We start from the raw sequence: 14,869 nt of genomic DNA, 5'->3' as shown, positions 1-14,869 counted from the left end.
TGCTCGACGTGTCATGCATGCAGGACTTGGGAAGGCAAAATTTAGCTACAGCAAGGCAACAGAATCGAAGTCAGCAAGGCTTAAGCTTTATTATGATTCAAAGAAATGCATATAGTTATCACTAGTAGTTTACTGCACCCTACAAGATATATAATATATTTTCTACTTCGCTTCCTAGTTGGGTTAGGAATATTTCAATAAGCTAAAATGGATTGTCTACCCAAAGTGAGTCTCATTGGGAAATAATTCGTCTTGTTCCTTCTTCTTGCGAGTCACCAGGCCATCCAGTGTAGATTGACTAGCTTCCCTCTTGCGTCCTGCCTTTTCTTCGCTCTTCGCAGCAATCTTCTTCGCCGCTTTCGGACTATGTGGCTCGTCGACATGCGTCGCCTCATGTCCACCAACGTCCTCATGCTGTACCATTGCACCCGGCGGCCCACTGTTGCCCCCAGTCGGCCCCTCAGCATTGTCATCGAAAAGACTTCGCCAAGTACCATCGAGTACCTTTGGATCATTACCTTGTAATCCAACACGATAAGCCGTCTTCATCCCCTGGAGGCAGATATCCCTGCGTGTAGGGAAATCAAACATAGGCTTAGGATACAGCTTCGTATCACCATCAGACGTCTCGGAACCATCGCCTGAGACTCGACAACCCCACTTCTTTTGATCTGCAATCGGTGCCTTCCATGGCTCATAGATATATTTCTTATCAAAGTTCTTGAGTTCCGGGACATATTTCCGGATAAAGGCACCGTCCTTGTCCCACTTCTGCGGAAACGCAATGGGCGAATAACAGCGGTAGAATTGTGCGAAGAACGCTGTGCAGCTGAGCCACTGCCAGTTGCCAATATTACATGCCGCTTCGTGGTCGATAAGCCATTCTTCAAAGACCTCGGCGCCCCGCTCCCAGTCGACGTAGCAGCCGCCACGCGTGAGGAAGCAAGCCACGGCGTGTCGACCGAGATGGTGTATCCAGCCTTCGTGTCGGAGTTGACGCATGAGGCCGTCGATCCAGGGAAAACCAGTACGGCCGTTTTTCCAGCGCTGGAAGTAGACTTCAGCTTCTGCGTTGTCGATGAGATATTCGCCGGTTATTAGGCCGGACTCGGTATCAATCCTGGAAGGCAGTTGCCACGGAATGAATCGGCATTGCGGGTTGTTGTACGTCTGTCCGAAGGAGTAACCTAATGCTGCCTGCGCGCCGAAATACATGTCGCGAAAAAGCAACTGTCCAGTTAAGCTGGTTGGTGGTTGTGATGCCGTGCCTTTGTATTTCGAAACCACATCCTGCACGCGCCAGTAGAATTCGCGACAGCTGAGGGAGCCAAAGTGCATGTGTGGTGAAAGAAGAGTTGTTGCCTGAGGTTCGAATGCCGTTGGCGCTGTCTTCGGTTTCTCAAACGTTGCTGTGTAATCTTCGTTCGCAATGATCTCTGCCAGCATCTTGAGTGCAATCGTTTCGCCACCTCGATGTGGTGTGGTCACCTCTTTCAAGCCCAGTTCCTCTATCGTCGGCACGGCGAAGTCGCCGTTGGGACCTGCAAGCGAAGAGTACGACATCTCGTCCTTATCCCGTTGTATAGCATTGATGTCTGGATAATTGGCAGGCTTCGCTTGATCAAAACCTAAGTCAATGTTGCCCGGATCAGGCAGGCCCTTGGGTGCAGGGATAGGCCTCGGAATCTTCCCAATTCTTTTGCCAGCAGCCTGCACCTGGCTTATGCTCATTGTTGGCTTCCCATGATTCTGTCTGACCAGTTCATCTGGATCATACAACGTCCTTCCCGTCTTAACGATGACTTCTACACCCGCTTCCTTCGCCAATGCTATGACATTCTCGTCCCGTTCCCTTGCATACGCATCTGTGTCCTTTTCAAACACGAGATGCGTAATCTTCCATGCCTTGAATAACTTCGGGAATAGCGTTTGAGGCGCTTCTCGGATGAGAAGGAGCTTTGAATTTGGATTTAGTCTGGTAATAGACTTTGAAAGATCATTCTGACAGTCGAGGAGGTATTGCCAGCGGTTAGGCCCAACACGCGCTCGATAGACGTAATGTGGATCCCACGTCCAGAGAGGGTAAAGACATTCTGGCTTCAGATCCAAAGCTGCTTTCAGGGCGGGAGAGTCGTGCAAGCGTAAATCAGTACGGAACCAATAAATTACTCGAGAAGTTGACATTTTGGTTCGTATTGGTTTTGCTGGACTGCACGATATGTGCCTCGTAATGAACCTAACTGCAATGTGAAACAGCAAGCCGAGTTTATTGTAGCGGTAGATACAACCTAAGCACAGAATTTAGCGACAAAGATGGGATTCCAGATGGCTGGAATGTATGTTGTCATAGATCGGACACTAAGCCCCCCGCTAATCAAGAAGCGGCTAGATTTGAGCCAATCAAATTCTTTGTCCCAAGACCAGGTGAATTGCTTCGCGCTTTTCCTGCCGTGTGCACAGTGGAGTATCCCTAGGTTTAGGTTGCGCAATTGTGGAAAGACTTGCGATGGAAGTGGTGTTACGAGACGCTCAAGTGGACAACAAAAGGGTATCTCGGAAACACAGCACGCCGTCTCTCACACAGGGGCAATTCGTCCTGCGCCGAGGACCGTCCAAAATGCCTCCTCTCGTCTCTCTTTCTCGCCCTTCGAGCCCCTAGAGTCACCTAAACCCCTCTCCTCCGCATTGGCATCAGTTTCAAACTCAAGGCGCACAAAGATGGGTATCTCAAGCAAATCATCGTCTTCATCAAGCTCGTCTCCTTCGGCAAAGCTTCCGCTGTTCCCAAATCCTGTGACTGATTTGAGAAAGCCCGGAACTACCTCAATAGCGACACTCGTCCAGTTGCGTCCCTTGCCCCAGACTTTGCCTGCTTCTACCTGACCGTCTGCGCTGAGGACTGAGCTATGGCTGACGTGGGAGACGGATGATGACAGCGCATCGTCCCATACGTCCGTGTTGGCCCCGACATCGAATTGCGGGCACAAGATCGTCACTCGTGACTGGACTTTGCCCGGGGTCGTGCTTGGAGTGGCTAAGGTGACCCTGATAGGATCGAAGAGTGGGTTGCTAAGATGGAGCAGGAAGTGTGTGGGGATACCAGATCTCAAGGTATTGTAATTGAACCTTGTAGGCTGAGAAGAGGAGGAGCCAGGAGTAGGAGGAACAGCAGAGCCGGGGCCAATCAAAGGTAGTGTGCGGATGCTAAGTCGAGGTATGTGGTTCAGTGCCAGCAGCTTGATCTTGTAACGTGTGGACGTGATCTTTGACTCTGGTTTTGACAATATGTGGCGACACGAGCGACATCGTTTCGAGCGCTTGGTGCAGAGCAAAGCCGGAACAGGTCGAAGTTCATCATCAAATTGCGTGTGAGGATTGATTTGGCTAAGCTTCTGAGTAGTTGATAGAGTACTACCCCATCCGTCTCGTTTGATGCGTTCGATGGCTGCAGCATCTCCCGCAGGGTCATGGAGAGCCAGCCCCTCGAATTCAAAAGCGGCTTCGCGCATTGGCGTGGGTTTGCCACGCTTCTGCTTCTTTGCACCGGCAGTTGAGTACAAATTCATGATTCGAGAGTATGCCGACGGAGAAGAGAAGCTGAGATCGTGCGGCGAGAAAGGGTTTGAAGGTGTCTGAGTTTCGAGCTGGGACTTGTAGAATGCGCCGAGGTTGTTAAACAGCTCGTCGCGACTACGTGCCTCCTGGTCTTTCAGAGTCGCAGTTTCCTCAGAGGGAGATAGCATGTTCCCCTCAGGACGCTTCCTAGCTATCGAGTCCTTCTGCAACTCACGGTCCTTGTCCATCTCTTTCTGGGTACGTAATACTTTGCCTCCATTTCCTTTGCGTGACAGTTGGCCATATACACCAGTGGGTTTCTCGAACTCAATGCCCGTCTCCACGGTACTCCAATGGCAGTATGGACATGCCAGTATATGCCGATCTCCAGTCGCGGAAGACCCGGCGGCGTTGTCCAGCACGTTGACTATCAAAGGTGATATGCATACAGGGCAGTTGAAGCAGTTTCTCGTGCATCGATTTCCATCGCTCTTGACAACCGAGCTCGGAACCTCGAATAAGCAGCTCGGGCAGTACCAGTTCAGCGTCTCTTCTATCACACATCGTGGACATCGTATTTGCTGACAGTCCTCGCAGTATAGGAGATGTTCGAGCGGGTAGAGCGCATAATTAGACCGTGGATTCCGCGGATCAAAAGTTCCGTCTTCTGCTTCTGCGTCGGCAATCATCTGTGAGGCGCGTTTCGTTGAGGTCGTCGTATTGCTGTCGTAGCAATCGCACGCGTAGTACGTGTAGGGGAATGCTTGTGCCATGTTGCCGATGTGATTCGAGTCGAGATTTCCAGTCGTCCTTTCGGCCCTCCACCTAGCCTCAGGCGAGCGTGGTTTATTTGGTCCAGATGCTACTTATGGGGGTTGACGTCGAGGCTCGGGGGAGGAAAACGCCGATTGGTGCTAAAGCTTCAAGCCCGACATCACCTTCACCTTTCTTCTCTCACCAATGATGACCAGCTTCTCGATCCGTGCATTCATCCCGCCATTGACGCGTCGATGTGCGCCCCTCCAAGCTACGCGTCGATACGCAGTCCAAGCCCCCGGAGCTCCCACGCTTGAGATATTCAGCAACCAGCACAAATGGCAGCAAAAAGAAAGAGCCGCGGCGGATACCGAGAGCAGCAGGAGCGTAGACTATTTGAGAGATGAGGTCGCATCAAGATTATGCGAGCGAGTATTGGTAAGCTATTGTATCAAGTGTCGAATACCACGCCTAACCCCAGCCAGGATATCAATCGCCATTTCCCAAAAGTCCTCGATCTCGGTGCGAACGCGTGCAACATAGCCCGCATGCTCACGCTGCCCTCCGAAGAGGCACCAGAGAAGGGCCCGAGGGCAACTCGCATTGGAACCCTCACCTCCGCCGAATCCTCCGAAACCTTGTTATATCGAGACGCTGAGCTACCCTTTAATAAGGAGATTGATATCGTGCGACAGGTTTTGCCAACCTCGGAGCTACTGCCCTATGAGGCGAGTACGTTCGATGCTGTGCTTAGTAGCATGAGCTTACACTGGATCAACGATCTGCCATCCGTCCTAGCGCAGGTCAACCATATACTTAAGCCAGACTCCCCGTTCATTGGAGTCATGATGGGTGGTGATACCTTGTTCGAACTCCGTACAGCTTTACAGCTGGCAGAGCAAGACCGCCGAGGCGGTGTCTCTACGCATACATCACCATTGGCAGATGTACGAGATATTGGTGGCCTGCTGCAGAAGGCTGGCTTCAACCTGCTGACCGTCGACGTTGACGATATTGTCGTGGACTATCCGGACATCTTCGCATTGATGAAAGATCTCCAAGCCATGGGCGAATCCAATGCTGTGCTGGCTCGTGAGAAGGGTGCCATCCACCGAGATGTCCTACTCGCTGCGGAAGGGATATACAGGGAGCTCAATGGGAACGAAGACGGGACACTTCCGGCAACCTTCCGACTTATTTTCATGATCGGTTGGAAGCAGGCTCCTACTCAGGCGAAACCTCTTGAAAGAGGCACGGCCATGTTCAGTATCAAGGATTATTTGGAGAAGAACAACGGGGGCGAAGGGAAAGAGTAGACTTGACCTTGAACCGTATGATAACGTGTATCTCGATTTATAGTTTCAGCACGAGTGTAATGACAAAAGTACGATAAAGTCTCAATATCAATGACGTCACACAACAATGATGGGAAAGTCTCAGAAGCTCATAAAGAGTGGTTCGCCATTTCATCACAAGTTGATCATTGCGCGGTGCGACCTCATGCCCTTGCTTGCATCGCACTTGTTTCTCTGGTCTTGTCGCATACGCGATCTCAATCCGATGGTGATCAATTGGTGTATCAACATGTCCAGTGTTGGACTGTAGATCTACAACCTGTCTCCTGATCGGATTCCTAAACGCACCACATTACTGACTCCATACCTAGGTAATGAGTTGTTCCGTGTCCTTGGCTCGTCCTATCCTTACTCCGCACGGGCCGTCAATATTGACATGCTAGCTCCCACCTACTCCTTCGCGCCATCCATCGGTCGCTAGCTACATGCCATCTTTTTAGTATTGCGTCCATCACGCTATCCGAATCTTGGACTGCAGCAAATTCGGAGAGTTGAATGATAGTGACGGCCAGCTAGTAATTCAGCAGCATGCCTGGAGATGTGACGTGATCGTAGTTCGGGAGCTGGCATACCGCGGTTACTAGCTTGAGGGTTGAGGAGGCGTCCAGATGTCGTTAGTCGTTAGTCGCAATGATCAGGCGCAGATGATAGCAGCCGTCCCCTGCAAACGATTGGCGGCATAATGCAGGCCAGCACTTGCTCCTACTTGGTGCCACGGCAGACGAGAACGCGCTGCTCGTAGCAGTTCAAAGAAAGACTGGAGGCACAGTGGACTGACTGATTGTTTGAGCGAGACGGTGAGAAGCGGGCCCTTAATCATCATCACGCCATGCGTCATGGCGCGTCGAGAGCTCCTCCAGCCCGAGGCTCGTGTTCCCCACAGGTTTCCTATGGAAACGCTCGAGGCCCTCTCTCAACCATTTCTTGTAGCGCACAAGACCTTGTCACGCTTTCCTGCTTCCAGCACTCTCTTCAAATTCATTTCCGAGCAAAGGTGACGGCATCTGCAGACTCTGCCGCCTTCCTACGCACTAACACTGCGCTTTTGGAGCTCTTGCATACCTAGCGATATTGTCAACTGCACGCTGCGATCGGCGCCAACTGCTAGCTACCTACGTCGCTGCGGGGAAGCACCCACAAAACACCACGAACCTCCCCATCTGACTTGAACGCTCAATTGTCTCTTGCCACGAGACTTGCTCCTGTTTGCCCTCCGGCATCTGCAACATGGCGCAACCTTTGGAAGACGTGTACTGCACGGTAAGCTACCCCGTACGTGGTACAAGAACGTGAGCTAACATGCCTTGCAGCTTCTTATGAGCGACTCGTACCTACCAGGCGCCGCTGTCCTCGCCCATTCTCTACGCGATGCGGGTACTACCAAGAAGCTTGCCGTTCTTGTAACTCTAGAGACCCTGTCTGCCGATACCCTCGCGCAGCTCAAGGTCTTGTATGACTATCTGATACCGGTCGAGCGCGTGAGAAATGCCAACTCTGCGAATCTCTACCTCATGGGCCGTCCCGACCTAGCCTTCGCCTTCACCAAGATTGCGTTATGGAGACAAACACAATTTCGCAAGGTCGTGTACCTTGATGCCGATGTTGTAGCTCTGCGGGCACTCGATGAGCTGTTCAACATTGACGCGCCCTTTGCGGCAGCACCAGATATCGGCTGGCCCGACGCCTTCAATAGCGGTGTCATGGTCATCACACCAAACATGGGCGAATACTGGGCATTGCAGACTATGGCGGCCACCGGGGACAGCTTCGATGGCGCAGATCAGGGCCTGCTGAACCAGTACTTCGAGCATCGTCCATGGCAGCGACTGAAGTTTACCTACAACTGCACGCCAAATGCAGAGTATCAGTGGGAACCAGCGTACCGATACTACAAGAGAGACATTGGTGCGGTTCATTTTATTGGCAAGGACAAGCCATGGTCAGGCTCCCGAAAGAGCGGGTCTGGTGTCTACGGCGAACTCCTGGCTCGATGGTGGGCGGTACATGACAGGCATCTCAGGAAACCAGAGGCAGCTTCTCAGTCGGAAAAGCAGCAGCTAGAACAAGCGACGGGTAAGGCACAAAGCAACCAAAGTGCCACCTCACGCTCAGCCCAAACTGAACTGGGAGCCCACACCACTCCTACTATTGAAGAAGCAAAGAATGTTGACCAAGGACTGGCAGAACCAACACGGACCGTACAGCAGCGTCAATTTTCTGCTCCCGATATGGAGTGGGATGCAACAAGGTGTGCCATATTTGAACCCTCTTTGTATTTCGTGCTAAAATAAGTAGATCCGAGCCCCCAACACAGTCGAGACCCGAAGCAGCCAATTTCCCAAGCCAGACGTATACTTTTAGTGAAAGTCGTTCGCTCTACAAGGCGCCAAGGGCCTACCCTGAACCCCCGAGAGACCTGTGGTACAAACTACCGGAGAACAAACCGAAACCTGCCGAAACACCCAAACCTATCTTCCCCTGGGAGAAAGAACCCGACAGACCCAGGGCTACGCGTGTTTTTGCCGAAGACCTCCCATCCGAGCCAACACCTTCCGCAGTCTTGTCGCCAACCCATCCTTTCTCTACAGTGCATTACGATTACGAAGACGAACTAGAGGCTGGGCCTGGAGATGCGGGCGTAGGGGTCACAAGCCCTGGAAATGTCTCTTCGCCGAAGTCTGCTGACGAGCAATGGCAGACCTTCCAAGAGAGTAATCGTAATGCGTGGGACACCGTTCCTGGAATCGACAACTATGTACGCGCAATAATGGACTCACATGGGAGGCGTGGTAAGACCCAAATCCTTCAGCAGTCCACTGGCACAGAAGACATTGCTTCGCCTTTGCTTGAACGCAGGAACCGTCGCGAGAGCCTCATCCTTACCGACTTCCCGTCAGCCGTAGAAAGGCCAAGTCTTCCCGTAACGCCAGCGCCCCTCCGACGTCCTTCGTTCTGGGGAGAGGAAAGAAATGAGGCGGGCCAGCTTCCAGTAGCAGAAGGGGTTCCTGATCAAACCGAATGGGTATGTCCGCATTGCGGTTTTTCATCAGTCAATGCGTCAGATTTCCATCGTCGTCGCGAATCGCTTGCTTCTGCTAGCACCGTTGTAGCCACCCCTCTACCCTCTGCTGTTTCTGCTATTTTACCCAAAGCCAGTCCTACAAAAGTAGAGTTACCGGCGGAGCTCAAGACCGCTCCTTCAAAGGACGAAAGGGCAACGCTGCCCAAGCCTAGTTCCACAGAGGACTCAGCGAGGGCAGCAACACCGCGAATTCCAACGATATTGCACCCGCGCCGTGGTCTTAGTGCCAGTGGAGTTCCATTAGCGTCTTTGACCAGTCCTGAACTTTGCGCCCATCACACGCACTCTCCTGGCCCCAGCGCGTCTTTGTCTTCTGCATCTGCTGTACACCAACGCGCTGCTGCTGAGACATCACCATCAATACCCTTTTCCGTATCAAACAACGAAAGCTGACTTGGCTTGCGTATGAAGAATCCCAGTGAAAAGCTCGATCAGTTACGACGGTCCTCACTCGTCGAGTTCGAGCACCTGAAGAATGATGAACATCCAAACCCGCCGTTACGAGCGCTACCAGAACATTCAGTCGTTACAGAGTATGACACGGTGACTTCGAACATTCCGCGTAGTGGAAGTACTTCACCTCCCGGAGTAGATAGCGTTGATGGAGCGTCTGAAAGAAAGATCGCACGGTCACCTGCGCCGGCAGCGTCAATGGGCACTGCATCCGCCGTACATCACTCATTAGGTCGCGTTGCGAGGGAGTCTTTTGCAGAAGACCAACCAGAAGAGGGCCAGACTGGAGACGAGCCGGTATCTTCTGCGGAGCAAAGCTCGCCTAGCAAGCCTGCGGACCGGTCATCCTCGACCGGACAAAGTGAGTCTCAAATGATCGCAACCCCTACCCCGCATTTTAACACCCGTATAGACACAAGGCTCTTTGCAGCAGGAGGCTTCACGTCTCAGCCTCACACGTTCGACCACTCATCTGGTGGAGACAATAATAGCTCGCAGTTCTCCTCTGAAGTTTCGAATACCTACAGCCAAGACTTCTCGAGTTCGACATCCCAGCATTCGACCTCAACACACGGATCTGCAGCTCAGCAGCACTCGGGCTCTACGGGTTCGCAGGTCAAAGCCGGCAATACCACGTTCACGCTGCCAGACTTCGGTGACAGTAGCTCCAGTCAGGCCACAGCTGGTAAAGACGAGATTTTGAGTCCTACGCAGCCTGGAGGCGAGGAGGACGCGAGGAAGGGTCCAGGTCTGTTCTAGCTTTGTTCTGCAGGCTTGATGATCGCTATGCGCAATGTGTAAAGTCTTGTTTGTTCGTGTGCCGGCAGCCTCGTTTTCACTGTTCATGCATGTTCATAGCTTATCCTCATGTACCAATAGCTTCCCTTATCGTCTGTTCACGATACCTTTTTAGCATTCGCATCAGCATACATAGCGACGAACTATCATTTCGTCATTCGTTACGTCTGCTTATCAGTTGATCAAATTGACCGTTTGCATAGGACAATCTACTATATCGTGCCCTCAGAACGTAGATGCTTGGCTCCCATAAATAAACCTCAGACATTGCAATGACTCGTTGTCGCCTTACTCCATATAGTGCTGATAAGGCCAATTCAGTACATAAATATCTGCGAGTAACCGTCTAATTGCTCAACACATTGGGATATCATTTCTACGCTCATCTAGTTTCACTGGTCGAGAAGGAGCAGGGTGTTCCTTAGGATGCGTGAGACAGGCGATTCAATGGGCATTGAAAAGCCCAACATGTGATGGTTTGACTTGATTTGATTTGGCGTGCTCTCGAAAGTCCATCCTCCCCCTTATGATACACTTGATGCCCAACTCTCTCAGAGCCCGCTCTATGCCTTCGCAATCTGTCGATACAAAGAAAAGCTTGTTTCGCGGGGAATGGTGGTTTATTTCTGGCCGAGAGCAGACGCACGCTCTTCCTCGAGCTTGGTGTAGAAAGCGTCACGGTGACGGACCGCGGGGACGTGGTAACCTTCAAGAGTGAGTTGGAGGTAGATTGGGTGGGGAATATGGCGATTGCGTTCAAATCGCGGGCATATCGATCACGTACCGTACCACCAGGCGTAGCCAGCGGTCACACCAAGACCTGTCATGGACTGTTAGCGAAGCTCGTTGATTGCGGGGCACGAGCTGGCGCAGCTTCTTCGCTGAACTGAAGCTCCCGCATGCTTCGTGCGCTCGCCAACAAGGATTTACGCACCCATAGCAACAGAGAGGTCGAGCACGACCTGTCGTCGGAGCATCTACATCCCAGTCATTAGTCCGTTCCACAGCGGCTCAGCGCCCTCAATGGCAGCACATACACCAGTAATCGGTCGGACGGCCATCGTGGTATCGGTTTCGGAAGAGCGGAGAGTTTTGGGGTGCGGGTGCGGTTGTCGCGAGCTGGTGAAGGACGTCTGCAGAAGGAGCGAAGTCGAGTGGTGTGACGGGCGGGAACCTGGGGCCTTGTTGCTGACATAATGACGCTTGGCCGAGCGCCGCTTTCGAACTCCAGGACAGACACGGCATCAGGTGAAAGGGGACCATAACAGCCGCGCTTCTGTCGCGAGAGAGATACAATTCGCTCCTATTGTACTTTCTTTTTCTTTCTATTGTCCTGCTCCTCTTCTTCGTGCCCACTCTCTCACCCACCCAGCACTGCGCCGCCTTGCATGCGCTGATACGACGACACCCGCGCACGAAACTCGCGACAACGAGAAGCTTATGCCAGGCATCCTTCTATCGCCCAGCGCCAGCAGTGTGGGCACAATCGCAGGCATGAAGAGAGCGCACGACGCTGCGGAAACCGTGCCGACCTACGGAGAAGCTCATCCCAAGAAGCGGAAAGTCGTACATCAACTCCGCCACACGCAACCCGTCCAGCACATTGTCGACCCCATCAGCGCCGAGCTCGACTCCTTTGGCGGCAGCAAAGACTTCTTCGACCAGCAATTGCGCCGCGCGATCGCGATACAATGCAAGGGCATGGGTTTCGACACGGCGCGGCCCGACGCCTTGGACGAGTTCCGGGGGCTGGTGGATTCTTGTATGCCTTTTCTCTCTCTGCATGCTTTCTTGCTTGTAGGCCTGTGGCAGTGTTGGATTGACTGACTGGCTGTAGACATGCGCAACTTTCTGGCCCAAGTGCGGAAGTCCATGACCAGCTCGCGACGCACCGATACCGTAGCACACGACTGGGTCTACGCACTCACCACCGTCGGCCTTCGCGGTTCAGCACCCCTCGACCAACATCTTGACACGGGCGGAATACCACCGTCCCTGCTACAGCCGCATTTTGAGCCTCCCGCGCCTCCAGAAGCACCCCCGCCCACTACCGAATCCTTGCTGGGCCCCGAACTGTCTGGCAAAGCAGACAAGGACACGCGCCCATATATACCGAAGCACTTTCCAGCATTCCCATCAAGACACACGTATAAGGCAACCCCAGTCTTCACCGAGCGCGAGAATGATCCGCGCAAGATCCGAGAGAAGGCGACAGAAGAGGGCATACTGGCCGAGCAGAGTCTACGGAAGCTCATGGCAGCACAAAAGGCGGGCATCCAAAAACAGAACGTTGGGAAGCGGAAGCGAAGCAAGCGAATGAAGGAGAGCGACAAATTATGGCAAGAAGCCATGATAGATCTGCTAGACGAGGAGCAGGCGGGAGAGAAGGAAGAGGAACAACGACAGGCCCGACTAGACGACGAGGACGACGAGTGGGATGCGCCTCGACTCCGCACGCGGCAGCCCATAGTAGACCGAAACGTTAATTTAGAGGAGGGGGTCCATGTCGATTACGAGCAGAAGTACTGGAGAAAGTCTGCAAGAGGCGGTTGAAAAAGTCTGGCACGCCGCGAAAGGCGTTTGTATTTGGTTTCCATCACTCTTCTTGGAGCATTTTGACAGCGAGGCGTTTGGGATTCTGCATGCCTTTCTGGTCTGGCACTTTGATGCATTTGCGGCGTTCATCACTTCTTCCAGACGTTGTATTTTAGCTGTCCTACTACTCACAATAGCTGGCTTTCGGGCCCAACCGATCAATTCAATTGAATCCATCATCAGAATTAATTAATACACATTTAGGCATGTAAAATGACACGCTAAGAGAATCAAATTATACACATGAATTCCATGAACGCCTGAGGTTGCGATTTGCGACAACCAACCGTCACGAAGCGCATCACCCCTCCACCTTTGCCACGTCCTGCCTTGCCTTCCATCCCTCCCAAGCCGTCGTCTCAACACTCAAACCATTCTCACACCTATTAAACACGTCAGCATCAATCACCGAGCCACGCCCCGCATCTCCTCACAACGCCAAGAGATAGCACCCTCCACCTTGAACAGTACTCACTTCCGTAATAACCTAAGGACAGGTTCACACGCCACCAAAGCTTTCTTTCCTTTCTCCTTTGATGGGTGCACATTGCACTTGTACTGCACCAATTCCTTCAATGGGCAGTCGATTAATTTAATCGGTGGACTGCGTGACTTCCCATTTGGGAGTACATTGATTTCGGTTTCGAGCGCAGAGAGGGGAACGGTTCTCATTGGCAGTGGCATTGTCTGCGGCAAGAGGAGGGTAGTTGCATGAATAGTGTGAGGGAGGGAGGAGAAGGGCGTGGGTGAGAAGTCGAGAAGATGAATGATGATGTGGGAGTGAGGAAGTTGGGGGAAAAGCTCTTGGGTGAGGTGGAGGTGGAGGATTTGAGCTCGGTACGTGGTATTGAACAACGATTTTTTTTTAAACAAGTGCTAATGGCTATATAGGTTCTCCAATCCGTACGCGAGCTGAATATACGGAAGAATGACAGGTATATATTCCAATACGCTTGACGTTCGACTTTCCATTTTCCCCATGGAATCCGACTTCAGCCCCCTATGAAGCTGACTAACAAATCACAGTGAATATAACCAGACCACACTACGAAGCTCGTTTTTCGGTATCCCAGAGTTAGACGCTCTCTTTCCACGCCAATTGAACCCCATCCTCGAGCTCGTCTCCCCGCCAGAAGCACACCATGCATCCGGAGCGGGCAAAACCTCCCTTCTCTATCTCATCATCTCGCACGCCATATTCCCTTCTTACTTCGCCCCGTCCATAGCACTCGGAGGTCAAAATGCCGCTATCATTCTATTCGACCCTCTGAACCACTTCAGCGTCTCGCGGCTTGCGAATGTTATGCTCAACCTCCTAAAGACCAAGGTTCACGCAGCAGGACAGACAATGACTGCCCGCACGAGAGCAGACATGAAGACCCTCGTGAAGCGCAGTATGCAACACATCCACATCTTCCGCCCGCAGTCCTGGCCGTCTTTACTCTCAACACTACACACACTGCCAGACTACCTGTTCAACAAAGACAAACATGAAAGTACACACCGACACATCCACTCCATCATCCTAGAGGACATCGACACCTTCACATGGGCAATCCGAAACTCCTCCCAGTCGGGCCAAACGAATCCTTTGTCCACGGCGTCAACGCGCTTGGCCAGTACCTTGCAGAACCTCTCCGCCCGCTTCTCAAACGCTACGATACTCACTTCGCACTCGACGTCGCCTACTTCGTTCCGCCCTGCGCTTCCTACTTCATGGCCACTGCAGCTGCAGCAGCGAGCACTACCAGAGGGAGCACGCCAAACGGGAGCCAGGGTGGACACAGCTGCACACTCCACGGCGGCGGCGATGGTAACTCGCCTCGCCATCCGGCGCGTCGAAGTGCTCAAGTTCGCCCCGGCAATCAGTGTTGAGGAAGCAGAAGCAGAACGACAGCAGCGGTGGGAGGTGGTTAGTCGGGCCAGATTTGAGTGCTGGAAGGTGGGTGTTGGGGTGAAAGATGGGGAGGGGTTTTTGTTCAGCGTGGGGCGACGGGGGGTTGTGGTGGAGAGGTCAGAGGGGAACTTGGGGTGATGGCGGAGGACAAGTAGGATTTACCCGGTCAGTCACCGACTACGATAGATATTAGCGTCTAGTGGAGTTCATGTACGAACCACAATCGCTAGGTCATGGCTTAGGCGGACGTGGATTCTTGACAGTATGTTACAACAGAATACAGACTGCCCGCTGGCTCCTTGAAATGCATATGTCCGCAAGTACCGACGATTGTAACCAATATCCTACAGCACCGGCTTAGATGTCTTTTATACAGTG

The 14,869-nt window shown here is 52.6% G+C and overlaps 7 protein-coding genes across 7 annotated transcripts; 4 read left to right on the top strand and 3 right to left on the bottom strand.

Annotated features, from left to right (window-relative positions):
• Positions 1-216: 216 nt before the first annotated feature.
• On the bottom strand, positions 217-4,452 carry K460DRAFT_340904 (uncharacterized protein; the record flags this gene model as incomplete). The annotated part of the gene is made up of 3 exons (XM_040931129.1): positions 2,583-4,452; positions 2,237-2,240; positions 217-2,168 (listed from the first exon to the last, which is right to left on the bottom strand). The coding sequence occupies exons 1-3, from the start codon at positions 4,326-4,328 to the stop codon at positions 217-219; spliced, it is 3,702 nt and encodes a 1,233-aa protein (XP_040785685.1). The 5' UTR covers positions 4,329-4,452.
• A 61-nt stretch (positions 4,453-4,513) lies between these two features.
• On the top strand, positions 4,514-5,730 carry K460DRAFT_340901 (S-adenosyl-L-methionine-dependent methyltransferase; the record flags this gene model as incomplete). Its single annotated transcript, XM_040931128.1, has 2 exons — positions 4,514-4,749; positions 4,797-5,730. Coding segments are annotated over 2 exons (1,067 nt in total), but the record flags the coding sequence as incomplete, so codon positions are not given.
• Positions 5,731-6,558: 828 nt separating this feature from the next.
• Positions 6,559-10,265, top strand: K460DRAFT_418242 (glycosyltransferase family 8 protein). Its single transcript, XM_040937927.1, has 5 exons — positions 6,559-6,926; positions 6,977-7,914; positions 7,962-9,072; positions 9,160-9,562; positions 9,614-10,265. The coding sequence occupies exons 1-5, from the start codon at positions 6,894-6,896 to the stop codon at positions 9,958-9,960; spliced, it is 2,832 nt and encodes a 943-aa protein (XP_040785683.1). The 5' UTR covers positions 6,559-6,893; the 3' UTR covers positions 9,961-10,265.
• Positions 10,168-11,100, bottom strand: K460DRAFT_368042 (cytochrome c oxidase family protein-like protein). Its single transcript, XM_040933698.1, has 4 exons — positions 11,037-11,100; positions 10,934-10,976; positions 10,784-10,819; positions 10,168-10,705 (listed from the first exon to the last, which is right to left on the bottom strand). The coding sequence occupies exons 1-4, from the start codon at positions 11,058-11,060 to the stop codon at positions 10,620-10,622; spliced, it is 189 nt and encodes a 62-aa protein (XP_040785682.1). The 5' UTR covers positions 11,061-11,100; the 3' UTR covers positions 10,168-10,619.
• Positions 11,101-11,317: 217 nt separating this feature from the next.
• Positions 11,318-12,954, top strand: K460DRAFT_139778 (uncharacterized protein). Its single transcript, XM_040926739.1, has 2 exons — positions 11,318-11,761; positions 11,837-12,954. The coding sequence occupies exons 1-2, from the start codon at positions 11,440-11,442 to the stop codon at positions 12,550-12,552; spliced, it is 1,038 nt and encodes a 345-aa protein (XP_040785681.1). The 5' UTR covers positions 11,318-11,439; the 3' UTR covers positions 12,553-12,954.
• On the bottom strand, positions 12,896-13,278 carry K460DRAFT_340891 (uncharacterized protein; the record flags this gene model as incomplete). Its single annotated transcript, XM_040931127.1, has 2 exons — positions 12,896-12,977; positions 13,070-13,278. The coding sequence occupies 2 exons, from the start codon at positions 13,276-13,278 to the stop codon at positions 12,896-12,898; spliced, it is 291 nt and encodes a 96-aa protein (XP_040785680.1).
• Positions 12,955-14,796, top strand: K460DRAFT_139779 (uncharacterized protein). The gene is made up of 3 exons (XM_040926740.1): positions 12,955-13,431; positions 13,486-13,529; positions 13,621-14,796. The coding sequence occupies exons 1-3, from the start codon at positions 13,357-13,359 to the stop codon at positions 14,627-14,629; spliced, it is 1,128 nt and encodes a 375-aa protein (XP_040785679.1). The 5' UTR covers positions 12,955-13,356; the 3' UTR covers positions 14,630-14,796.
• The last annotated feature ends 73 nt before the right edge of the window (positions 14,797-14,869 follow it).

This window comes from Cucurbitaria berberidis, assembly GCF_010015615.1.
Source record: "Cucurbitaria berberidis CBS 394.84 unplaced genomic scaffold K460scaffold_4, whole genome shotgun sequence".
Lineage (NCBI taxonomy): Eukaryota > Fungi > Ascomycota > Dothideomycetes > Pleosporales > Cucurbitariaceae > Cucurbitaria > Cucurbitaria berberidis.
The sequence above is the reverse complement of the archived record's forward strand: the minus strand, read 5'-3'. Positions and strand labels throughout refer to the sequence as shown.